The 26,191-nt window shown below is 36.2% G+C and overlaps 1 protein-coding gene across 1 annotated transcript in view; it reads right to left on the bottom strand.

The window, feature by feature from the left end:
• Positions 1-6,096: 6,096 nt before the first annotated feature.
• Positions 6,097-26,191, bottom strand: part of col6a1 (collagen, type VI, alpha 1) — a 28,997-nt gene continuing 8,902 nt past the window's right edge. Inside the window, exons 14-35 of the mRNA XM_056734966.1 lie at positions 25,696-25,749; positions 25,114-25,176; positions 24,567-24,629; positions 24,232-24,285; positions 24,096-24,131; positions 23,816-23,878; positions 23,258-23,320; positions 20,724-20,786; positions 20,455-20,517; positions 20,328-20,378; positions 20,210-20,245; positions 19,092-19,154; positions 13,781-13,846; positions 12,866-12,901; positions 11,943-11,979; positions 10,471-10,479; positions 10,243-10,367; positions 9,354-9,463; positions 9,067-9,253; positions 8,231-8,402; positions 8,096-8,125; positions 6,097-7,643 (exon numbers count right to left, since the gene is read on the bottom strand). Of these exons, the coding sequence (XP_056590944.1) occupies positions 7,051-7,643; positions 8,096-8,125; positions 8,231-8,402; positions 9,067-9,253; positions 9,354-9,463; positions 10,243-10,367; positions 10,471-10,479; positions 11,943-11,979; positions 12,866-12,901; positions 13,781-13,846; positions 19,092-19,154; positions 20,210-20,245; positions 20,328-20,378; positions 20,455-20,517; positions 20,724-20,786; positions 23,258-23,320; positions 23,816-23,878; positions 24,096-24,131; positions 24,232-24,285; positions 24,567-24,629; positions 25,114-25,176; positions 25,696-25,749 (2,037 nt within the window). The 3' untranslated portion in view covers positions 6,097-7,050. The remainder of the gene's footprint in view (positions 7,644-8,095; positions 8,126-8,230; positions 8,403-9,066; positions 9,254-9,353; positions 9,464-10,242; positions 10,368-10,470; positions 10,480-11,942; positions 11,980-12,865; positions 12,902-13,780; positions 13,847-19,091; positions 19,155-20,209; positions 20,246-20,327; positions 20,379-20,454; positions 20,518-20,723; positions 20,787-23,257; positions 23,321-23,815; positions 23,879-24,095; positions 24,132-24,231; positions 24,286-24,566; positions 24,630-25,113; positions 25,177-25,695; positions 25,750-26,191) is intronic.

The raw sequence follows: 26,191 nt of genomic DNA, 5'->3' as shown, positions 1-26,191 counted from the left end.
ATTCATTGCAAATGTTTAATTTCTTCAAAAATTGAATTGTTAACATCTGTGTCCATGATCCAGGCGAGACCGATGACTGTTGACCAACGACTGCTTCATTAAAGAGTGCGTTATTTATACAGTATGCAAAATGTTTCAGATTTGAATCAGGATGTAATGACTCCATCGTGTTTGCAATCGACTATGGTAAAAAAAGTTTTTCTAATTTGAGTGTGACTCAGCTTCTCCTAATTGTTTTACTATGGTTTGGTATCCCGGTCTTGCGGCGGACTGTTGGCTGGAGTTTGTTTAAACTAACTAAACTCCCACCATGGAGCCCTTACTGGTTTCATTGCTTCAGCAAATTAGAGTGCATTGTGGCATTGCTCCATTTTATCATGCAGACTTTTTCTTCCTTTCTACCATTATTCCATTTCCTGTCTCTGAATTGTTTCATCCTCATTTATCTCTAATCCTCACAGCCTTAAACTATACTGCTCCTGTCCATGCCAAACTTTGCAGTCGCAACAAATTTATGAAACAAAACAAAGTTTTGATTTCTTCCAAAGTAGGTCTAATTGTTAAATCCATATACTGTATATTTAAATCATCCTATTGTTTCAGACTGTGTCGGTTTTACTTCACTCCTTTTCTTTTTTCGTGCAGGCATGACCGCATGCCTCCAGATGTTGGATCTCAGTTCTCAATACCAGCTGGGAAGCATTATCCAAGCACTTTGTACCAAACCTCTCTCTCTTCAAACCGCTTCCCACACCTTCATACACTAAGTTTCCACTGTGCTCTTTTGCAGGAGTTTCTTGGCAAATGAGTTTGACACGTGACAGCATGTTGCTCCAAGTTTGATTTGATACATCCTTGGCAAAATATTGTACTAGTATCGTTGTGGGGTTTAAAACACAATACCATCGGGAAGCCCCCCGGTTCACTGGACCGGCACAGTATATCTTATGGTGTGAGGCAACGTTGTAGGGGAGATTCTAACAAGGGGGGATGTAACAGTATGTTGCATAAATCTAAAACAAGAGAGAGATGTTCAATCCTGGACATGATTTATAGTTTTCTTTCTGTGTTTACATACATGCACTTGGCAGATGCTTTATTTCAAAAAGAATACGGTGCATTCAGTATCTGTAAGCTGTATATGTATCTAAGCTGTAAAACAGATGACAAATATAAACCTAGTTTGTCTGAATTGGAAGAATTAATCTTTATGTGAAACACAAAGACAGTTATTTGGACTCGAAGAAGATTGTAAGTTATGAAGGTAGTGGGACTCCCCTCAATCGTCCCAACTAAACAGCCATAATGCAAAATCTGGCAGAAGAATGTTTAAGGAATTAAAATGAAATCATCTATTTAACTGATTACTTTAGTTTATTTAAATGTTAAGCATGTTTTAGTCTGCTCGCTAAATTCATGACTACTCACTAAAGCAAGTGCAGATCTGGATCCCTCAAACGAATTGGCTCCATTTGTGTTTAGAAGGAAGTGCTAAAATCAGCACTAAATACGCCAGATGGAAGGAAAAGAGTCGAACGTCAAAGGTTGTGATGTTTTAGCTGCAGAAGCTTTTTGTAAACAACACTTTCATGGCATGTTCTCAGAAAAGCAGAGGGGAGCATTATTGAAAAATCACGAATTGATTGCTGCGTCCCATTTCGCATACTTATATTGTGCAGTAAAAGTATGTGTTGTTTTCGTTATGGAAAAGTATATACATTTTAGTGTGTAGCAAAACAATATGCGCACACTGGGACATACTAACAGGAAACATAAGTGGCCGTTGTTGCCTAGACAACATTGTGGCCATTAACTGTCACACACATCAAAATACAATTCTTCTTTCCATTTAAGTATTTATTAATTCATTGCTTCATATGTAATGTTAATTATGCTTATATTTATTAATTTAAGAGAGTGGAGTGTCACGTAAATCCGCTTACTCGCGGTGAGTTTAGTGTAATATTAGCCGTTAGAATGTGCATCATTCTGCACTTTGAATTTGTACCGCAGTGGTTCTCAAATGGGGGTACTCGTACCCCGAGGGGTGCTGCAAGGGGGTACGTGAGAGAAACTGACATTTATGAATAAATAAAGAAAATCAATAAATTATGATAATAGTATTTATATGTGAAGTTAGGACTACACAAAGATGCATAAATTAATAAATTTAGATTTAATAAAGGTTTGACTCTCAGTTCACTGTATTTTAAAGTAAAATGTTGTTGTGTGGTCAAGGGCTACATAAATCATAAAAAGGGGTACTTAAGCCAAAAAAGTTTGAGAACCACTGTTCTACCGGAAGTTTTAAACCATCTGCGAATCTTTGGAAAACTCCTTTCAACATACTACGATTTGGGAAATACTAATTATATATTCGAATACTATTTAGGAAGGATAGTTGGGACACAACACATGTCTTTAGAATCTTGACAGAAATTGGAAGGGCTAAAGCTTACCCAGGGATGGGCAGTATTTCAAATACATGTATTTAAAATACGTATTTGAAATACAAAATAGTATTTTGTATTTTAAAGCCTTTGGAAAAATCTAATGTAATTGTATTTAAATACATTTAAGATGAGTATTTTTGTATTTTCAAAATACTCAAAATACTTTGAGCCAGTCAACCTTTTCGTGCATCAACCAACATAATTCAGGCCCTTCCCCAGCCCCAACATTCATGCACGTGAGCTTCAGCTGTAGCTACAACCCAGCATTGGATCTGCGACTTTTCTGGAATAATGTGAGGATTTCATGGTCAATTTTATTTGTGTTTAAAATATTAACGTTACTGCGTGTTAGGTATGGGTGATGTCATGAAAACATCAACATGTCGTAGATTCGTAGCGATTAAATAAATTGATTTACTTTTTTTTAAATAGTTTGAGCTATTGGGGTAAGTAAATATATATGTGCACCTTTTAGTGGGCAGGAATAATTGGAACCTGAGAGTGGAAAAAGAAACAAGTGTGATTGAGTAATTGTGAGTATTGTGATTTGTTATTATAACTACCGCGAAAGGAAATTCAAATTCTCACTTTGCACGTTGGCAGTTTTTTTTGTGCACGCTCTCCGAGACGGAGTGTCACGTGTGACGCCGTAAGCGTTGGAATAAGCGCACAGTTGCCGCTTTCTATTGTTGCTTTGTGCAGTTGAAGCCTTGTTTATACTTTACAATTCGCATAGATACGCCGCGAAACTGTTTACTGCGCGCACTCCTCATTAAACCGACGAGGCTTTTATGCTTGACGTGATCTCCGTTGTATAAATCTGTGAAACGACGGGCAGCGACTCTGATAAATTCTTCTCCAAATCATCAAAAAGGAGCGATGAGAGGAAGTCATTTGTTTGCCGAATAATTTGTGAAACACTCCTCTCGTGATTAATGCATTTCTTCACATATAAATTGATTAGGTTTTGGGTCATTTTTAGGTCATTATGTGAAAAAGGTTTTGAGTACACTTCTTAAACCCTCAGTAAAACCCAGTTAACTTCAAATTGTGACATTATAACAAAACATATCAATATATGACAACATTAAACACACTAAATTGAAAAATACTGTCTTATACATTTTAAATGCATTATTTTCTTTTAATTAACGATTGTATTAAACAAAATAATCTCCATCAGTTTAGTGTATTGATTGTGTGCATCTGTGATGACACTGATGAATGATACATCACACAAAATCTTTAGCTTTTAGTAGAAAAAAAAACCTTTGGGTGAATAATGCCAAATTCGAATTTTATTTATTTTTTATTTTAGACAAACTTTCTATTTTTGTTACTGAGTTCGAAGTTATGATGGTGATAAAACCTAATAAAATTTTTTTTTATATAAAGTGTCTTTTTTGTAGTAGTGTATTTCCTACCGGGCAGGGGAAGGGAATCGGTAAATAAAATGAAAACGAAAGTTTCTTAGCAGTTAAACACATCATGCTTTTTGGCATTTAGAATAGGCCCAGTTAGATTTCAGCCTAATAGGGGTACCTGCACTGAATGACCAATTTCACATGTATTTTGTGTATTTTCAAAATACAAAATACTGTATTTGTATTTAAATACATTTTTCCACACAGTATTTTGTATTTAAATACACTTTTCCACACAGTATCTTGTATTTGTATTTAAATACACTTTTCCACACAGTATTTTGTATTTGTATTTTAAATACATTTACATGTATTTATGCCCATCCCTGAGCGTGCATAGGATTTCACACCAGGCCGAATTATATAAGGTCTGAGTGCCATTCTATTCTACAGAAATAATAATAATAATGTTCTTCATCATGATGCACAAAATGTCTTAATGTTTTAAATCAAAGTCTACTGTTTCCTATGAATTATGTGAGGGTCTCTCAAAATTTGCACATATAAACACAATTAGCATTACAAGTCTATAGACAATAATAAACAAGTTTATTCATAAATGTCATATAACATACATGAAATAATTTTGACAATAATCTTTTTTGAACATGACCAATAAGATCCTATTAAACAACTTGTATAAAAAGTATTTTTTATAATTCTACTACAGTGTTCCATGGACAATTAACAGTTCTTAATGGTAAATAATTACAGAATTGTTATTTTTGGGGTGAACTGCAAAAAGCAAAAAGCACTGCAGACCATTGCAAAAACTCATGATGAAGGCAAGATTAATCTATTGCTACCGAATCCTGCCAGGAATTGACCTTTTAGGTTAAACCACTCGCTATGAAAACGATGACTCCAGAAATGAGCCACACGTCATGTTCAGCAAATGGAGGACAGACATGGGGAGACTCATTCGATCAAAGTCCAGCAAAACTTTAGACATCAACAGGATTATGTTTTGTTTACCTTTAGGAAACCAGTAAAGGTTGTTATTTAAAAATGTCACTGTTGTTGGCATTAATTTGCAATCTCACAAGGGATAAATTAATCCACATGATCTTTTTACAGCTGATGTGAATCGTGCTTCACTTTCATCCGTTGCGTCGCCACCTCAGGGTAACATCTAAACAGATCCAGCAGTGTATTTTGGCCTACTTCATTGACTCGATCCATGAGCAAGCTGTTATCTTCAGTTTGAATATATCAAATCAACACTTTGTAATCACTAATATCTGCATCTTTAATGTGCGTTCATTGTGTTCATTGATTTTACTTATTAACTCTAAAATCGACATTCTATAGTTCACTGAGATCTGACATGAAAATAAACTGTCTATAAACTAAATTTAGAATGAATGAATGAATTAATGGAGGCATTTCTGTGTCAGAATTTCTGTGGTTCGTACAAAAAGATAAATGACTGATAAAATAATTTTAAGACATTCTCCTAAAAAAATATTCATGTGGCTTAGCAAATTTCACAAAAAACAGATGTATTAACTGAACAAAATCTTTTAAAATAATTTATCAAAATAAATATGACAACAATCCAAAAGGTTATTTCTCTAAAATGTACTTGTATGTGTTATTTAATGAAAAAATAATTGAATTAACAAATTATATTTTTAATATACTAATAAGATTTTATCTTAATTAATTTGGTGAATTCTACATTTTTAGTAACTCAAATATACTTTTTACATTTACTCAATTTAAACAGTATATTTAATTGATTTCACAGCTTTAAAATTACAAATTTATCATTAGTGTAAATTGTTTCACGTGAAACCACTGTAAAAAAGTTTGTGTAAAACAACTCAACAGACAACACTGTCTTACAGGAATCTGTAACAATTCTACGAGGTGGCTAATTCGTATGAATTCGTACAATCTTATATGTACTAATACTAATACTATCTAATAAAAATTCATTTGGCGTTACAATAGGTTTAGGGGTGGGGTTAGGGGAGGGGCTTCAGTATGGAATTGTTCAATTAATCTGACTTTTTTATGATTCATATTGTACAAATTCACATTAGCCACATTGAAAAAAAGTTATGAATTCCTTCGAGACCAGATTGAAATTGATTTACCATCTAATCCACAGCATCTTTTCTGCAGGATGTGAAATTTAAAGATTCACCTGACAATCACAAGTGAAAGATGAACGTGGGTTAGATTTATTTAAAACACAGAACCAGAGGCATTAGTGTGGGGTGTAGCGTCCTTTATTTCAAATACAGCCCAGAGCTGGTCTCAAATACATTTATCACATGTAAAATCTTTTGGTAAACAAAAAAAGTCTTTGGCTAATGTCTTGAAGAAACCTGCATTGCATTTACATTTGAATTACTAAAGGAGCCAGAGTTTACATTGGTAGCACCAAATGAATATTCAAGTTTACTTGTAAAGAAAGTGTACCACCGACCATTCCCAAGAATGATGAATTATGTGGGATAAAAATATAAATGAACATCTAAAGCAGGGTGAAGAATTAAAATTTAACTGGATCTATGAAGATAATGAAAAGAATGTATTTTGCAATGATTCCTTGTTTTTGTCATGTTAACTTTTTGTCCAAATGATCTTATTTTCACGACACCAAGTTATTTGGGATACTGATTGTGAGATTTACCTTTGAATATTTTTAGCAATATTAAATTATGAATCCCATTGGATAATGTCCTCACATTTACACAGATTTTTATCTGCATCATCACAGAAATTTTAGCTTCCGAACACTAAAATAAAAATATGCGCCCTCAACGATAAGAATTGCAATGGACAAATCCAATGAAGTACTAAAACACATCGACTGAAAAAATGGACATTGACTGAAACACATCGACTGCAAAAATACACATCGACTGAAAAAATTGACATTGTAATATGGCTTGACTGCTCGTTTTACCTTGAATAAAAGACTTGATGTGTGATATAAAAGTGATATAAAAATAGGCATTATTTAATTTTTAAATACCTAACAATCATTTACGGTCTTGTAATATGAAACTAAAATACCTTCAGATTTCCCATTCAGATACATCACATGATAAAGAATAACCGAAAAACTATCTAAGGTTGTTTGTTAACGCACTCCTTGCCTGAGCCCCTCCTTTTACCCATCACCATTTCTATTTTCGGTCCCAAAGAAGCCCGCTGTCTCAGTCCTGGGAAATCTTGCGTGAGACAGTTTGGTAAAAGACACCGCTGATCAATGAGGGGTAGTCAGATTTTTTGAAAAGATGGCGGTAGGCATACGTGTTGTCGTAGGGTCGGCCTCGGCTAACCAGGGTGCGCACATGTGTTTCGTTCACCTGATTTCCCACGGCCAGTATGTACATCTCAATGCCGGCATTGCTCACCTGCTCCACAGCTTTCTCAATCTGGATGTTAGTGAGGCCTTTAGAGCGACCATCTGAGAAGACCAGTAGCTTCTTCTTTCTGTTCCCGCCGGCCCTGAACCGTTCAATGGCGAAGTTGAGAGCCTTCGTCACCTCTGTACCTGCATCCTGGAACTTGGCTTCTGCGATCTGAGCGGCCACCCTGGTGGCGTTCCTGGAAAACTCGGCCTCCATATTGGCGTTGTTGCTGTACTGGCCGACGCCGACACGAATCTCGATGCCCTGCCTTTCGGCAGACAAGAAGCGCTTAGCAAGCATTCGCGTGAAGTCTTTCGTCATCTCGAAGTTCTTGGAGCCAACGCTGGCCGAGCTGTCCATCAAGATGAGAACATCTGTGTTACCACTAAATGAAACTGGAAAAGAGAAAGATGATGCCATGAGGACATGCTATTTTGAGGCCTCGACACAAAACAGTATACCAGACTGAATCTGGTATTTTGAATTATTAAAAGTCAAAGGTTTAAAACAGAAGGTTTACAGATTACTAAAAACAAAGGATTTAAATAGTCACCCTCTTTATTTAAGTGAAGCACTTTTTTACAAAATATTTTTTATGTCAGAAGAACCATTTCCTATTCATCAATATTACAATGTTTTTCCTTGCCATTTAGCCACTATATGGCCACTATATGACAAATACGAAAAATACAAATATTTATGTCTGAATAATCAAAAGATCCAACTTTTCAGAGAAAAATTAGCTTATTGCAATACTATATTTGACCGCTCTTCGCATCCTTATTATCGATAACTTTTGATTTGTGTCTCTCACTAGCTGTATAAAGTTATTGAAATAAATACTTACTTGGACAAGTATATGTGGGACATTTCTTTTCTGTGAACAAAGAAAAAAGGCACTGAATGACCATCTCAAAGTCTCTTCCATAACATAGCACACAAAGCACCATAAATCTTTCCAAGCAGCAGATATGCAACCAACCTTCACAGATTTTCTCAGTCAAGTTTTGCAGAAAGGTGTCATCCAGCAGCATGCCAAAATTGTTTAAGACAAAGGAGAAACCTTGTCTAGTATCTGCTTTACAAACCACATTATCGAGCTGCTCTGGATTTGGCTTCCGGTCTGCATAATCAGTCACACCAACACCACCGACCTGCCAGAAACCAAAACACACTGAAGGGTTTGATCCGACTTATTGAAAAGCAATATATAGTGCATTTAAGCAATGCAGCTTTTCCATTTGGAATTACATTGAGGAAAGGATGAGTGAATTTTACTAAGCCTCAAACTGAGATAGATCTTATAGGGAAGGTTCACCTAAAAATGAAAATTCTGTCATCATTTACTCACCCTTATGTAATTCATACCAGTATAAATTACTTTGTTCCGATGAACACAGAGAAAGAAATTTGGAAGATAGTAGTAAATTATTTTCAGTTCCAGGACATCGTTGACCACAATATGGGAAGAATTAAATGGTAGTCAAAGGTGCCCCAGAACTCTTTGTTTTCCTAATTTCTTCCAAATATCTCATTATGACAACCATTATGGTAGTGGATGATGTCCCAGAACTGAAAATTTCTAACATTCTTCCAAATATCTTTCTCTATTTTCATTGGAACCAAGACATTTATACAGGTCTAAAACATCCTGAGGGTGAATAAATGATAACAGATTTTTCCTTTTTGAATGAACTATCCCTTTAAAGAAAGGATTCAATTAACCTGTTACAGCTATAAAATATTGTCCCAAAGGTGATGCTGTGAGACACTTCTGCATCATCATTACGATAGCTCAATGTTTATTTGCTTTCTTACCTTCAGGCCCTTGCCACACAACACGTCCAAGGGCACTTTGTCCCTCACAGTGTCTGAACGTCCATCAGTTAGCACAATGACGATGCTCCTCTCTGTCACAAGCTTGCTAAGCATGTTCCTCAGTGAATACTGCAGAGCTTCTCCAGTGTATGTGGCTTCGGCCAGCCAGGGCAGATTTTTCACAGCCCTAATGTGAACAACAATTTAGACAGAATTAAATCTCATCCAATGTCATTTAAATGACCAGCAAGAAGACTGTATGCTGTTATTGTCATATCATATCATACGCTTTTAGGTCTGTCAGGCTCTTGATTTTGGGATCACCAAGCTGTACGGCCTGCTGAGCATTGGCGCCACTGTACTGCACCACACCAATACGGGAATCATTATCACCAAACTGCGAAGAATAGAGCGGGAGGAACGAGAAATTTACTATTTACTATATTGCACATTTTCATCTAATTGGCATTTCTAGATGTCTTTTGCATTCCTGTCCAGCGTCTGTTGAATTTTAACAAGATCAAACCTCAGGAGGGACATAAAGTCATCCAACAGCAATGTGAAAGACTAACAGCATGATAAGACAAAAGGAAACTGATTAAAATCAAGGTTGTCGTGTAAGAATTTTTCTTTTCCTAAATACATGTAAAAACACAACAGTTGTACTACACAGCCTGTTAACTGTCACCCGTTCCGTATACGGGACACCTACATTTGCCTCAATATTGTGCATGTAATTTCTAATCCAATCATGACAAACTATGGAAACTGGAAAGGTCTTAGACTCTAGAATACAGATTCTTTGGTGTTCTTTAAATAATTTATGTAGGGAGAATATTTGATAAAGAGTGTGCTTAGATTTTTGTTATCCTTTTGGGACCCATGTTTTTTTAATGTATTTTTTAATCAAAGAAAAACATAAACCCATATTTTTATATTTTACTATAAACCTAACCTTTTTTTGTGTGTGCAAATGCAAATGAAACAAATACTTTTGTTATAAATTTGGGAGAAACATAGTTTGTAGTTCACAGAATAAAACAAAAAACGCATTTTACCCATAAACATAGCAAATTCAGAAAAAAACTGAAAATGGTCTTTGAAATGTATCTGTTTGTCATGAATTCAAAGCTCAAGGCACTTTACCAGGTGAGCTATAGAGACGTCAAAGCTTACCTTTCCTAATTTAAGCCTGTCCATTACAGTTACGATGAAGTCTTTAGCAATGGCAAAGTTAGACGCTCCAATACTCTCAGAGCTGTCCAAAATAAAGGCGATATCCAGGGGTCCACACTTGCATTCTTAAAAGATTGAAAAATACCACATGCATGTAAAGAATACAGAATTGCAGAAAGGTAATAAATTGTAATTTCTTCTACGACACTACAAAGACTCGATACTTACCACAACAAGCTGAAAAAAGAAAGAGAAAGATGACATTGAGTAAGAAAATCAACTTTTGAAAGCATCACACAGATGAGAAATGCATGCTCTCACAACCATGTATAATAAGTGTTTTTACACATATAAAACAATTGTTAAAAAAATAAATGATTTCACATTTAAGCAAAAAAAGAATAAAGTAAATTCCAGGCAATGACCCAATTTGAATAAAACAAATGAAAACATTTTCCATATTTTTGAGTCTATAACCAACTGCATATTAGGCAAACTTGGCGAACAGAAGCCGCAATAGTAACAAAATAAGTCACTTATCTGTACAAAATAAATAGCAGGCAGAGTAATAGTGAAAGTCTCGAGAGAAAAAAGCTAGACTAATATTTTGTTTGGAAAGAAAAATAAGTTGAAAAACCCTACTTAACACAAAGCAGCTTCATTTCAAAAGATTGGTCGGATTCATTGTTCAAGTGGGCTGGAAGCCACTAGAGAGTTGATATTTTTTATTTGGGGGAATTTTGTCTGCTTTATATAAGCTTCTGGGTTGTTAATCATAGTACATTTCCCACACTGATTTATTGACAGTGTTTCATCTTTCATGATAAATGTTATTTATAAAATGACCAACTGACATAACAACACCATTTCATTGAGACATCAAGTCGAGATGAATGCGCACTAAAGATCAAGGGGCGTTCACGGATGATAGTCAGAAAATGTAAAAGTGTATTTAAACCAGCAGTTCACAAATCATTACTCAAACCCATTTTTTACCAAGCTCTTACACATTTCTGTTCAAAGCATCTGAATAGGTGTTTTCATCACATGTCTGGATGGTGATATAAAATATATAACTAGAGCCTCCAAAACTAATATTTATCGTATTGACATTTAAATGAAAATGTGTGTTTTGTAGAATTAGATTAGCCCCTGAGATTATTACTTGGGTATATAAATGGTTGTCATTATGCAAGTATAGTGACTTCTTATACGGCTCTCTGGAAAGCTCGATTTTGATTGGTCAATCAATGATAGATTACTCTTCGATCTTCTTCCTCTCAAATAATAAAACCATTTCAATGAAACATGTAAAGCATGCATACAAAATAAGTCTGTATTTATTTATTTTTCTTGGCTAGTATTTCCCGTCATGGCCCAGCTGTCTGGTTTAAAATTTGTGATAAAAGCTTACTGTGCACTTTCACTTACTAAGTGACCTATGTAAAATGCTCCTTTATTCAGCCTTATTTCCTTCAGGCTTCAATTGATCTTTCTGAATTTGCTCTACTTCCATGCAGAGGTCTGTCACTGATCTAAATACAGCTGGCCATAAGCGGACTGCCATTTCATTATGGCGTGGGCTTGTTCGACGGTGTTGTATCAGGCAGAACGCCATTTAAGGAGACCGTGCAGGTCAGTGTACGTCTCAGCTGTGACTCATGGGTAATTTAGAAGAGCTTAAGAACAGATCTACTCACAGCACATCTTCATGATGATATCCAGAATCTCACATTCCTACGAGGAAAAGAGAGAGAGGAAGAGTGAGCGAGAGACGTATGAGTCAGGTTTAACGTTTTAAGAGAATACTGCTTCTGCAGCTCATTCTGTCTGTCACCATTTTGTAGCACAAAATGGAGCCACAAAGTCCATGTTGGTTTAATTACAGGATATTCTGTTGCACATTTTGCATAGTTGCTCCCCGAAGACTCGCAATTACTGCAAAGACATTTTAAATTTTCTCTTTCGATGAAGGATGAATACACATGCTATTCAAAAATCTTCGAAAGGGCTGTTGGACAAAGTTTTCTTAGATTTTTGGAACTATATTAAAATTCATAATACCAAATCACACTTTTCTCTCTGAATAAAGTTGTGTTCTGATTAGAATCAACGAGAAATATTATGAGCAGACATGCATTTTTTAAGCATAAGATCCCTTTGTAAAGTATCTAGGATTTTTTTATATTTGTACTGGCGAACAAAAAATGTTTTACATTTATGCATTTGGCAGACGCTTTTATACAAAGCAACTTACATTGCATTATACTATACATTTGTTTCTAAGTATGTGCAATCTCTAGGATCGACCCCATGACCTTGGCGTTGCTAGCATCCATGCTCTACAACGACTGAGCCACAGGAAAGCTTTTATTCCCCAAGCACACTATTGTGCTTGGTTTTTATTTCTACAGACAATTGGGAATTCACAAAATGATGGAAAGTGCATTGTGGCACATCCAAGACCATTTATTAAAAAGAACAATGTCCTCCTTGGCATTCCTTTTCGACTCTTCATAGAGGAAATTGTGTTGGAACATTTGCATCAGATTAGATCCAACGCTGTGTGCCTTTCTCTAATTTGGGACATTTTATTTGTTGTATTTAAATGAATCTCACTCACATCAGCTCCTGCAGGTCCGGGTGGTCCTGGTGGTCCCTGTGCATGAAAACAGGATAGGTCAGATTAACAACGTGCACGTGAGGTCACGTGCCTACAAATGTAACTCTTTGTGTGATAGTGAACAACATAAACAAGTCTGCATCAATCTCTGATGTTAAACCGTTCTAGCTCTGCCAAGTAAAGACAAGCTTTCCAAATAAGAGCATTTTTGAGACACTGCCTTCTCCTCCTTTCTGGATGTCATCCAGTGGTGAAGAGGAACATCGCAAAATGAGAGAGAAACTTTGCTTCCCACACAAACTCATAACTCATACCAACTGTTTAACACCATTCCTCATATCTCTGTAGACTGCACGAGTCTGGTTGTTTGCTTTTGTGAATATCCTAATGCCAACTTTATATGCATTATATCACATCCTCTTGTGTTTTGGGAGTTTATTTTGGATGCTTGCAGAACAGACATTCTTGACCTTAAGTGAGCGTGTCAGATTGGGTCATTTATATTTTCGATGCTTACCATAAAAACAAAATTCTAGCAAACTTTAAAAAAAATCACACACTTTTTTATCATATTCCACAGAATTTCCCAACAATTTTGTACTCAAGGTTCTTGCTCTTCTGGACCACAATTTACAACACAGCCAAGTTATTTCACATGCCATAAGGCTCAAAACTATCAGCAGAAAAGTGTTTATGTTTCACTGTTCAACAATAGAAATGTAAGATATCCAGAGTTCAGGATTCTAACATAAGCACCATAAATGGCAGAGAAACTGTCGCACGTTTGAGACAGGGTGAACATAAATCAGCCGAGTTTGTGATGTGAATCTGTGGAACATTATGATTTTTCTCATTAAACTCTGATATACAGACAAAATACATGAAATGTTTCAAAACATATCTGTTCATACTCACAGAGGTTCCTTCTGGTCCTCTGTGGCCTTTCGCTCCTTTCAGCCCAGGTGGTCCAGGTCTGTCATTCTGTGGAACGCAGTATATGAAAATTTAGTTAAGAATCAATATATTATTTTCGAAAATAAAAAACATTCAGATTTATGTATGCTATTGCGTGCCTGCATTAAAATTTAAAAATAAAATACATATATATATATATATATATAAAAAATGACAACCGGCATAAAATAGATAAATACATATATAAAACATTTATTGGAAAATCAAATTATAAATAAAATAAATAAATAAAACATTTAAATAAAAATTATTATAAATAATTTAAACCAAATAAATACACAAAATATCAATACAAATATAAAGAGTTCATATTGAGGATATCAAATAAAGTCTTTGTTTAATTTTTGCATTTAAATTAATCTACATTTTTGCATATCAATATAACATAATTTGTTAACAAATAAACTGTATAAATTTGTCAACCAATAATAAGTTTTTTGCACTTTGTGGCATTAAAGCAATCACAAACATCATAATCCAACATCCCAAAATGCAATGCTTGCATCTTCCATCTCTCTCTCTCTCTCATCCAGAGTGATGAGTGAAAGAGAGAGAGAAAGCAAAGAAAGAGGGAGAGAGATAAGACAGCAAAAGTGGGTCAAGGACTCAGGTCAGACATAATTACAGAACTCCCAACACCACAAACTAGAAGATCAATCCGGCATGGGATTAGGAACCTATTCTCTCTCTCTCTCTCTCTCTCTCTCCCTCTCTCTCTCTCTCTCTCTCTCTCCTCTCTCTCTCTACAACAAAAAGTCTGTATGTCATGAAGTCTTCAATCTGAATCGGCTGTGTCTACATATTTAGCCTCCAGGCCTGCAGAAACCATCACACTGGCATTTTCATAGTGCCAGATTATGGTTCGACCGGCGAGATAACCAGCTGTCTTCTTTTAAAGCCATCTCTGTCATGCTGCTTCAATTAGTTTTAAATTCTGCACTTCAAAGCTCACAACTTTCACAGATCTTCTACAAGCCAGCTCACAGTGGGGACAAGGTTAAACTATGTTGTCATGCCATTATTGTTTTGGCATTCCGTCATTACCTTTACAAGTACAGAACTAAGTACAGGGCCCTCGGGTTTGGGAGTGGCCGGAGGAGCACAATCAAATGTTTACAAGGACATAAAAACATTTCGTAAACAGTCCTGGTGAGCAGAAAAGCAGACCCTCAATACAAACACGAGGAAAGCACTGACAAATAGTGCAGATGTGAGAAGAGGACCTGAGTAAGAACAGGACCGCAGAGGGCCTCAATGTACATTATATACAGCATTAAATCAAAGACCTTGTTCTTAGCATTATTTCCACAAACATAAAACACACTGATGTCAGTTCAGTGAGAAGATGACGGTCAAGAAAAAAGCAAATGGCTGAAGAAATATGTATAATGCAGCGCATGGACATTGTTTATGGATGCTCCAAACAAATGCAACTAAAGTGCACCGGCAAACTGTTCTGGATTACCAACAGAGCAAACAAAAAACATTCTAGATAGACATAACTTCTATCTAGATCAAAAATCAAATTAAAAAGAAATCTCATTGTTGTATTTTCAAGGAAAAGTATTAAACTCTCTCTTTTACTCTCAATCAAACTACTTAGGTGAATTGTTAGGGTTAATATAAACTATGGCACCGTATTTTTAAATCCTTAACGCTTGATAACACACGTATCAGCAGATGTCTGCAGAAAAATGACATGTTCAACAGTATGTATAAACAGTTAACACACATCTGCTGCAGAACGTTTAAATCTCACGCAAACATCTCTTGTGATTGATAACGGCCTTTCCATATAGTACAAACATTATACAGTGTGGATTCACTCACAGCTTTTCAGATATACATCCCTGTTTGCATCTGATCCCTTATCGACTTTTCACAGCAAGTCACCTGTCGAATGTGGATCTCATTTACTTCACAAATGTTCTGAATTACAAAGAGCCTTAGGCAGGACTTTAAGATTCACTTGTGTGATGGAACTTTGAGAGCTGATCTGGGTTTAAGTCCCAAAACAAGTTATACTCAAGTACATAAATCCAAATTCTTTTAGTTTTGTGCATGCAAAGTTTCGAACTTTCATTGAATTTTATAAGAAACCTTGAAATAATTATTTTATTTAAAATCCAAAATTAGTATATATATTCTGTAAAAAAATGACATTTTCTGGCAGCTGGGGCGCCAGTTAAAATGTAAAATAATAGTTTTTAATATAAAATGACTTTAAAAAATGTTTTGGTGAATTTTTAGTCTTTTTCTGTAATTGACATATTTCAAAAATATAGAAAAACCTGTAAATACAGTTTTTTACAGTGTATGAAAAATGCCAAAATAAAAGCCATCACATGGACTACTCTTGAAGTTCCCTGTTCTGCATTGAGCCAACTTATGTCAACATGTCCCTAAGGAGCATGTTTAAGTTTTATTCATTCCAAACCAGTGTAGTCCGGTCAGCCAACCACGGTGTGATGCACATGGGATGGGTTTATGAAAAATGAGAACAAAACAAAGCAACAAAAAAATCTCTATCTGCTCAATTTCCTCTGATTATGATAGTGAAACGTGTTGTCAATTCTTAAAATTAGAAAATCATTTCTTGAGAAAGGATCATGACTTTCCATCTAAAGACAGTGATTGAAAAGTCTTCCACATATGCTCGCCTAGGCTGTTCTTTTGAAGTTTTTCATTTACTATTAACGAGGACAAACACAATGATGAATAGCAAAGAAGTCTGGACGGCGGATTACCCAAACTCAACAACAGATGAATGAAGATGAAAGCTTACGAGCATAGGTATTTGTTTCCATTTTGTGTCCCCTTGTACGACCACAACAAAGCAAATCGGATCGCTTTTATGGAAGGAAATCAAACATGAACTCAGCGCTTTGATAAAAGCATGGGTTATGTGTTTAAACACAACATCCAACTCTGCGATAAAATAACAGAACACAAATATCCTAACAATTAGGGTGGCCGGTCGAACAAAATCATACAGTGACATGTGTCAAGTTATATTAAGATAATAATATATTCATATTGAATGATTTTTGATTGTGTATAAATAATAAATTGATAATGGAGGAACAAAAATAACTTTACTTCAAATAACTTATGTCTTACACTGCATAACAATTAAAAACAAAACTTAAATAGCAAAACGATAAAACTGATTGTTTGAACGTCTAAATGTCACATGGTATATGACATCATGCCTCACCGTGAATATGTTCCAGATGTCTTTTGTACATTAAATGCAATCTTTGGTGAGGCGTTACAAAGTTTCATCCTGTACAGTTTATTTTCCTTCCTGAAATTTGGATTCTTAGATAATGAGACAAACCACGCAGGCCTCTGTTGTGATAAGCCCAAAGCACTGAAGAGGAAAGCATTGACATTTTAATCTTGCTGATGTAAAAATAAGCCTGGAACAAAAGATCAAAGCCCAAATTGTGTGTGACATCTCTTGAACATTTCCAATGCCTGCAAACAGTGTGACAAGATAAACAACAACATAAGCTGTGATATTTCAGACCAGCTTCCTGTCAATTCTCAGCAGACGTTCAGCTCCCATTGGGAATGAATATGGGCAAAACTTTTAGGCTACTAGTGGTTGTCTGACCACCCCAGATGGACAGAATTGTTTATTCTGGAACAAATTCAATATATTTCCGAATGTTAACACAGACATGGTGCAGAATGATTGCTTTTTTGAGTTGTTTGAACATGCGTGGGTTCAGAAAAGATCCATATACCATAGCTCATGCACGGCTGGAACATGTGAATAAATCTCCATCGAAGACATCGGATTTGACCAAAAGAGTTTAAAATGATCATCTATGTACTTGGTTTGTGACTTATACTGCATTTGTTTAGTCAGAACAAAAGAGATAACAATAGCTAAACTGTCAATGGACAACCTTAAAAAAGATCTGGTTTACTGGCTTCTGAGGTTATTTGAATGGCTTTATCTATAATCTAATTCAGTTGTTAATAATGGTTACTAGGATGTTGCTAGGATGTTCTGGATGGTTGCTAGGTGGATGCTTAGGGACCCTCCATATCCATAGGAAAATAGACGTGGGACAAGTCACAGCCCATAGTATCGTACTGTACTTGATGATTCAAATCTCAAAAGATACAAAAGCTGACCCATTGGCTGTTCTAAAACAATTATGTCATGTCAGTGGGGCTAACTGCAATGCAGAGCCTACTGCAATTTTACTGCCGGACCATGAAATGACAAAATCCATGACCCTTTACCACAAAAACATTAACGGTTAGATAAGAGCGTTGTTCAATCCCAAGACTCTTGCTTTGGGAACACATGTGTTGTTTTGTGAGAATGTTGGGAGACGCATTGACTGGATCAAAAGTGTCTGGGGGCTGTTTAAGAATGTAAACCAGCTGAGGAGTCAAGCTTTAGAAAAAGTGTCAAAATTGCTTTTGCCAAGAACTTCTGGACTTAATATCTAATACTGAAATAAATAGTGCTCTTGTTAATCTGAACCAATATTTCAATCATTAGACTTGGCATTTTGTTTTACAGTACAAGCTTTTCACAATGACTATGCTGTTTACCCCGCTTAGTATAAAAAAAACATGGCCGTGATGAGACTTTCGCATGAGAAATAGTTGAAGACGTTTGGTGTCACAAGTTCCCTACATAAGCCATTTAAATATACGCGTTTAAAAAATATGTAGCCTTCTTAAAAACAGCAACCTTTTAAACTTTATGTTGTTGATGTCGTATCAAGAAACATAACAGCTGTCTGGACTCAAATCTGGCGACAGCAACCAGAGAGCCGAAAACAACTGTAATTCTGTGTGATGTATGCGTGACCGTCACATAAGAGCAAAACAGATGCTTTACACTTTAGAGGAATGTTTTGGGTTTAATGAATTAAAGTATTTTTTCTTCATTAAAAAAAGTGTGCATAGGAAAGAGAACAGTAGTTTTGACAGATATGAGTTTAAAATTATGAGTGCTTTCTTGTAAATGAGGGAAATGTTGTCATTTTTTAGTTGCAATAAATATTACGCACCAATACTGTCATGAAAGCCAAACGTCTTGAACCCAGAACATTCCTTTAATAGAGAGTACCATCTTTATGAAAAATGTGTTAAGCTGGGAAAGAAAATGAGGAGAAAGGCGATACCCGCACCACAAATAAATCAAGGTGTGGAGGACTCCGCTGCGAGATCAAAGGAAAAGAGAATAAATACAAAACAAATATTAAGTGAAATCACTTACATCTAATCCTGGGTCGCCTGGCTCGCCATCATCTCCCTTGGGTCCAGGAGTTCCTTTTCCACCCTTCAGAGAGAAAAAGTATACAAGAGAGAGAGAGCATTTAGGTCAGAGGCAATCACTTTGATCAACCACATCCTTTAAATGTCCAGACTCAGAGCTTTGGTCCAGATAATTTACACTTGCTGGCGAAGAACAAACTCAGCTGTTCTCCAAGTTTCTATTGTATTGCAACACAACAACCCATTGCAGTAAAACACAAATGCAAGAATCCATAAGAAGAATGCTAAAACATCTAATGAATCAAATGACTGAATCTCAATATATCGTAGAATTCCAGTCTCCATATAGAGTGTAAAGATACAAAAACACTTTACAATAAGATTGTTGTTTAATGCATTAGTTCACCCAAAAATGATCATCATTAACTCACCATCTTGTTATTTCAAACCTGTATGACTTTCTGTCTGCAGCAGAACACAAAAGAAGATATTTTGAAGAATGTTGGTAACCGAACAACGGCGTTTCTCGTTGACTTGCATTGGTTTTGTGTCCGAACAATTGAAGTCAATGGGTAACGCCGTTGTTCGGTTTCCGACATTCTTCTAAATATCTGCAGAAGAAAAAAAGTCATACAGGATTGAAATGACAAGAGGGTGAGTAAATGATGACCGAATTTTCATTTTTGAGTCAACTATCACTTTAAAATGGACTTAATCTTTGTTCATGTTAATTATTTGAATTAACTAATATTAGACTTACATGCACAATTGCATCGTTAACAAAGACTAATTCATGTTAAAAACTAAATTGCTCATTTTAGGTTCATGCAAGTGAATGCATTTACAAATGTGAACAAATACAACGTTATTGTAAAGTTTTAGATTATATTTGAATCTGTTATTAATATAATTTTGATTGATACACAATAGTGTGTTAAATTATTCCAATTATTTATTTTATAGAAAAATGGTGCACAACCCCCTAACCACAGATCTGATTTGTTGATATATAGGAATACTGGAATATTCAGGAACGCTCCCTGTTTTAAAACATCTTGGTAATTACTATTACAAGTTTCACTGCATTAGTACAAGAGAAATGATGTTAGGAATACTTACAGGTTCTCCAGCGTCTCCCCTTGGTCCAGGATAACCCTAAATCACATAAGAATAACATTTCACTCTACTAAAAATGGCAATCAACAGTTTTTTTTTTTTTTAGAGACAGGAACCTTACCTGGAAACCAGGGCAGCCGGCAGTACCATTTCCTGGTGGTCCATCAGTTCCCTGAGAGAAAAACATATTATTAGGTTGACTGAATTTTGTTAAACCTCAACACTAAAGATGAACAGGACTAACTCACTCTCTCCCCGATCAGGCCTCTGTCTCCAGGGGATCCTTTAATTCCTCTGGGCCCTTTAGCTCCCTAACAAACATGCAACATGGGAAATTAAGTTCAGTTATTGCATTTCTCTTCATGTGGAGTTGAAAATGTCATAAATTACCAAACAATAAATCCTACAAAGTGTGGCAATAGAACAATATAAATGTATGTAAATGCTGTGAGAACCACTGACCGCACCCTTCAGCCTGCAACAACCCAAAAATCAGTTATTGGCATGCCGGACCTACCTCTGGCCCGGCAGGACCCTCATCGCCACGGTAACCTGGTGACCCTGGCCTTCCTGGCTCGCCCTGTTAGAAAGGTTGGAAAACAAAAAGACATTACGAGAAATATTTTAAGTTTTAATATCTGGACATGTCCGAATGCAATGCAATTTAGTCACCTGAGATTTGGAAGGGTGTTCATATGGTGAGTAAATTATTTTTTAAGCTTTGGGTTAACCATCCCTTTTAAGAGAGTGGATATTGAACACAGAGGACCATTCATGCCTATGACACCATATCGGAATTAAAAAGTTATCTACGTATGTTTAGTTTCTTCGATCTGAGTCATCGGCTAAAAATATACTGTGCTTGTGGTAAATGACTCAACAAAAATCACCTTTTTCATTTAGTTACTGCCTATTTTCACATGCAGCATGGTTTCCATGAAAGCAATCTGACACATGAGTGAATTAAATCAGGAAAATAACAGGCTTTGGAGAGCACTGCTTTCTGCTCATGAGTTCAGAAACTCATCCAGATTTCCACCGATGTGAACACTCGGTTCTTTCCCTCCCACCCGCTTAACTCTATTGGAAAAAATCTCTGCCAGGATATAAACCAATAAAAGAGATCCTTCTTTCCCGGAGCAGTTGCTACAGCTCCTTCTATTAAAACGCTACAAATTTTGATGCGTTTGTAATACACATCATAATTCATTTTAAAATGCATACTATAACTGTAGCATAAAGCTGCACACATCTTTAGAAACAACATCTTTTTCTCAAAAACACTTAATGCAAATGTAGGCTCAAAGGAACTCAACGTTGGCCTACATAGACCGTAGTATGCTTAGTACAGTTTACATGTTCACTGGGAATTGATCCAATGACCTTGCCGTTGCATGCTTTGCACATTATAATCCAGTAATTGCGAGAACGCAAAACTGAGAGCAGCTGGGCCCCAAGTTTCTGTTTTTGAGAAACAACAGGCGGTTGAGAGAACTATGAAAATGAAGAACCGTGCCATAGGAAAAAGAGTCCTCCAACAGAAATCTGCTCCTAAAATGTTTGAAGTCGGCCTGCAATTAACAAGAGTCGCGGAGGGATCTTAAGTGCTGACAGAACCACCACGGATGGAGTTCTGTGGTGCAGCTGGTGATGTTGTAAACCTCAAAACTCGGAAATCTCGTAGGTTGAAAATCATGGGGGATTAGCTTGTTTCAGATAGGAAATCTTGAGTGAGATCTGGCATCTGAAACCAATCTCAACATCTCTCCATTGGCGTGCTTGAACAACATGCATGCAACAGATTCCGGTCAAAATTAGGATTTAGTGCAACCCAAGATCGAAACATAGCAAAAACCCAATTGGATTTCTTTCGATTCTAACATGAACTCTTCTTGAACTTCCAAAACAATTTCTATTACTCTATAACTTTCACTTACAATGTACGATTTTTAATGTGATTATGACCTGGGTGTAGTTCACCTATAGTTTATATGAGTTTCAGACACCCATTCAACCCTACAGCGATGCTCAAATGACATCACCTTTTACTACATGAAGAAAAAGCTATTTTTGTCTGTGAAGAACATTTGGTTTTAAGTATTTAAATCCATCTGTTGAACTGCATATGCAGCTCATGTTCAAACTCGCCTAACGCTGTCCATCTGGAGTCCATCTGACCTTTGAAACGTATATATCCTTCATCCTTCTCTCCACCCACCGCTAAACCACCACAAATGGCCAAACCACTGGAGGCTTTCCTTTGTTCTTCATGTTATCTTATATCATGGCTAAACTGCCCAATCGTCTGAGAGCATTTGGGGGCCTCAACAACATGCCTTTATAATGAGGTCATACGCTTTCATCCGTGTTTAATTCGTATGTTTTATGGTACACAATTCTGCATTGTATAATTCCAGATGGGCCCTATGAAAATCAACATTAGTTTTGTTGCTGTCAGGTCATTGTTGAGGACATCTATTTGAAGAGAACTGCTACATAATAACAGAATATTCAGATTTGCATGCACAGTCTCTCTCTCCTGGATTCAAAATGTTGATGACTCACTAGAAAGATTTTTGTCCAATCAGATCCTCCCTAGAATAAATTTACTCCCAGAAAAACCATGCAACTGACAAGTATGCAGAAAATCATATTTCCTGGCTTTGATGTAGCTAAAGTACGTTGGTAATTAAAAAAAACTTTATATACCACCCAAACTTCTTATTTCTGAACACGGGAAATTTGCAACAATTTACAAGGTGGCTTATTTGTATGAATTTGTATACTGTGAATTCGTGCAAAATGTAGGATTATTAGAAAAACTCTAAACTGAAGCCACTGCTGCGACAGCAAATCCCACCAAAACATTTAGCGTAAAGATAAAATCTCATAAAATAGTGTTGGCTTTTTAAGGGATATCACAGGGTCTTCGGAGAATCCCAAATGTATAAAGACATTCAGATTAACCACACAAGGCTTTTTATTATTTTATGGACGTGGCTGGTCAACTTTAAACAATCATACTGACTTGTGAACCACACGACCACTCACCGGTTCGCCGTTTGGCCCAGACGATCCCTCACGTCCTTGGTCACCTCGGGGTCCTGGCTCACCCTACAATAATTAATCATAAATATCAACTTTCGTAGCATCTTCTTAAAATATTTAGTATTTTTTACTTCTTGAGTGCATATAAACGGATGGTTTAAGTTCTGAGTGCACTTAACAGAACAGAACATTTATCAAACTTCTAATCATTCATCTGATGAATTTGTGGACCATATGTTACAATCGATGCAAGTTATGTTCATCTTGATAATGTGTATTTGATTTACTAGACATTAGCTACAGTCATCTTACTCATCAGTGGAAGAAAAAATATGCTACAGGTCAACATTAAATCAAGACTTGTCATGACAAGTTCTTGATCTATGTTATTTACACAAGGTTTATTATTATTGAAAATCAAATGAATTCACGATGGACAAAATAGACAGCTTTCTTAAGAAATATTTTCTATTAAAATTTGATTATGAAAATCCTTTCATGTTATTCTGAGGGTTTTGACATTGCATTATGGGATAGTTATGTCTGGTAAAGTATACTCACAGCCTCGCCTCTAGGTCCTCTGTTACCACGTGAACCTTGTTCACCTTTCTCACCAGGTGTGCCCTATAATAATATTAATAATAATCATAATAATAAAACACATTTCACATCAAATTTCTCAATATCTGCAATGAATGCTGACAGGCTATTGCGTACATACAGAACATTAAACACACAAATGTACAAAGCAATGTGTCAGATTAAAGGTCTAGGTGCACAGTTATTTAAGACATTTAGTTACAGTAAGACAGAAGCAAAAATAAATGGAAATTTAATTTACTTTCTCTCCACTTGGTCCATCTTTCCCTGTTTTACCCTGAAGGAGAGTAAGAAATGAAATGAAACATTAGATAAACATTATTACAGTACATATACTGAGATCTATGAAAAACTGTCTGACCAAAGGAAACACTCACATCATCTCCTCTCTCGCCTTTATCACCTTTGGCACCACGAAGACCCTTATCTCCCTAAATTAACAAACACAGTGGGATTGTGGGTAGGCAAACATCCATTATAAACTATTAGTTATAGTGCATTGACATTTATGTATTTGGCTTGTGTTTATCCAAAGGAACCCGTATGACACGGGAAGAGCGATTAGGAGGCCAAATAAAATTTGTTATTAAATAAACTCACAATCATGGTGGATTTAACAGTATATGCATTCCCTGAGAATCAATCCAACATCTACCAATCACATTTTGAAAAATGACATACAAGTAATGAAAATGTGAAAATGTCACTGTACCTTGATTCCTGGAGGTCCATACTTTCCAGGTCTTCCTGGCTCCCCGTCTTTGCCAGGGTCGCCCTAAAAGTAACACACCCACAAAATAAGTTTTCAAGTTTTATTGTTGTAGATCATGGGTGGGATACATACAGTATAGATGGCATGCTGGGTTGGACAATATATTTGGACACTTATGCAAAACTTAAATCAGTAAAAATACCAAAATAGTGTCTGTTTTGAACAAATGTTGCTAGCCTTTTCTCCGAGCTAACAAGCATTTCGACATTTCTCAGTTGGTCCCAAGGAACTTGATTGTATGAAGTCAGTCCTGACAATGTTCCACTAACACTTATTCCATCCAAATACTTTGTCTTACTTGCATGTTATTCAATTTCATATCCAAAGACCTAACAAATGTTTTTCTTGCTAATTGTGCTAATGCTATTTTTCCAACAATAAAAGTTTGATATTTTGTTACCTAATGCAGAACATTTTCAGACCTCAAGTGGTGCTTAAGTGTCCAAATACCCTTGCTGTTTTTACACCGACAGGTTCATGGACTTACTCTCTCTCCTTTGGGTCCATATTGGCCGGAATCTCCTTTAGGACCTAGTTCTCCTTGCAAGCCCTATATTATGAAATAAAAACAGCTGATTTGTGATTAAATGAGCACGTACAACCATTGATCACTTTTCCTGTAGTATATCCTTATTACAGAATGTAAACGAAGTACAAACACACTACAGAGGGGGATTTTTCAGAGCAGCTTGGATGTCAGATTTGGTAAATGTTTGGCTGCTCGAGAGGCAAACAACCTTCATCCTGTGTCCAGATGGAGGCTGAGTGGAAACAGCCGCTCATAAAACTGACTGTCATACCAAACCGCCAATCAACATCGCTTAAAGGTGAAAGAACATTTGCAATTGACTGTATGGTATATAGGGACTCAATTGACTCCCAATATTTAAAGATATAGATCTAAAACTCGTGTACATTTCAAACGCATGTAGATCAACCGCAGCTCAATGCATTTGGATAACATGCACACGTTTGCACATTTATGCACGCAGCTGATATATACACACGGGTGTCTATAAACACACAAAAAACTCCTGTAAACACGTGGGGAGGTAACAGTTTTACTCACATCTGGCCCCAGAGACCCTTTGCAGCCTGGAAGACCAGAGAAACCTGGCTCACCCTATGAAATATAATACAAACACGCAAATCATAAACACTCATCTTCACGTCAGAAGTTAAAGAAAGCGTGGAGGTGTGGTGCGAGGTCAACACACAGAACTGCATGCTATTAACTTGAGAATGACATCATGCTATGAGAAAAGTATTTTGAGACTACACACTCAAGAGAAAGAAAAACAACACTCATGTAGTAAATTAAATCTGGATAAAGCTTTAAGATGTATCATGAAGATTAGGGGAGTGCAGACGAGAGATTGTGATTTGTTGAGGGAAAATTTTCAGATAAGTTGAGGACTCTGTTTGCACATGTTGAAAAAAAGAGCGAAGAGCAAAAACGACCCAGGGTTAAGGACAAGATGATGTCAAGGGTCACAGACACACAGACCACACCACCATTATTCAATTGGGGTAACACTAAACAGGTGATGGAAGGCAGAAATAGA

The sequence above is a fragment of the Triplophysa dalaica genome, chromosome 21 (assembly GCF_015846415.1).
Source record: "Triplophysa dalaica isolate WHDGS20190420 chromosome 21, ASM1584641v1, whole genome shotgun sequence".
In the NCBI taxonomy this organism is placed as follows: domain Eukaryota; kingdom Metazoa; phylum Chordata; class Actinopteri; order Cypriniformes; family Nemacheilidae; genus Triplophysa; species Triplophysa dalaica.
The sequence above is the reverse complement of the archived record's forward strand: the minus strand, read 5'-3'. Positions and strand labels throughout refer to the sequence as shown.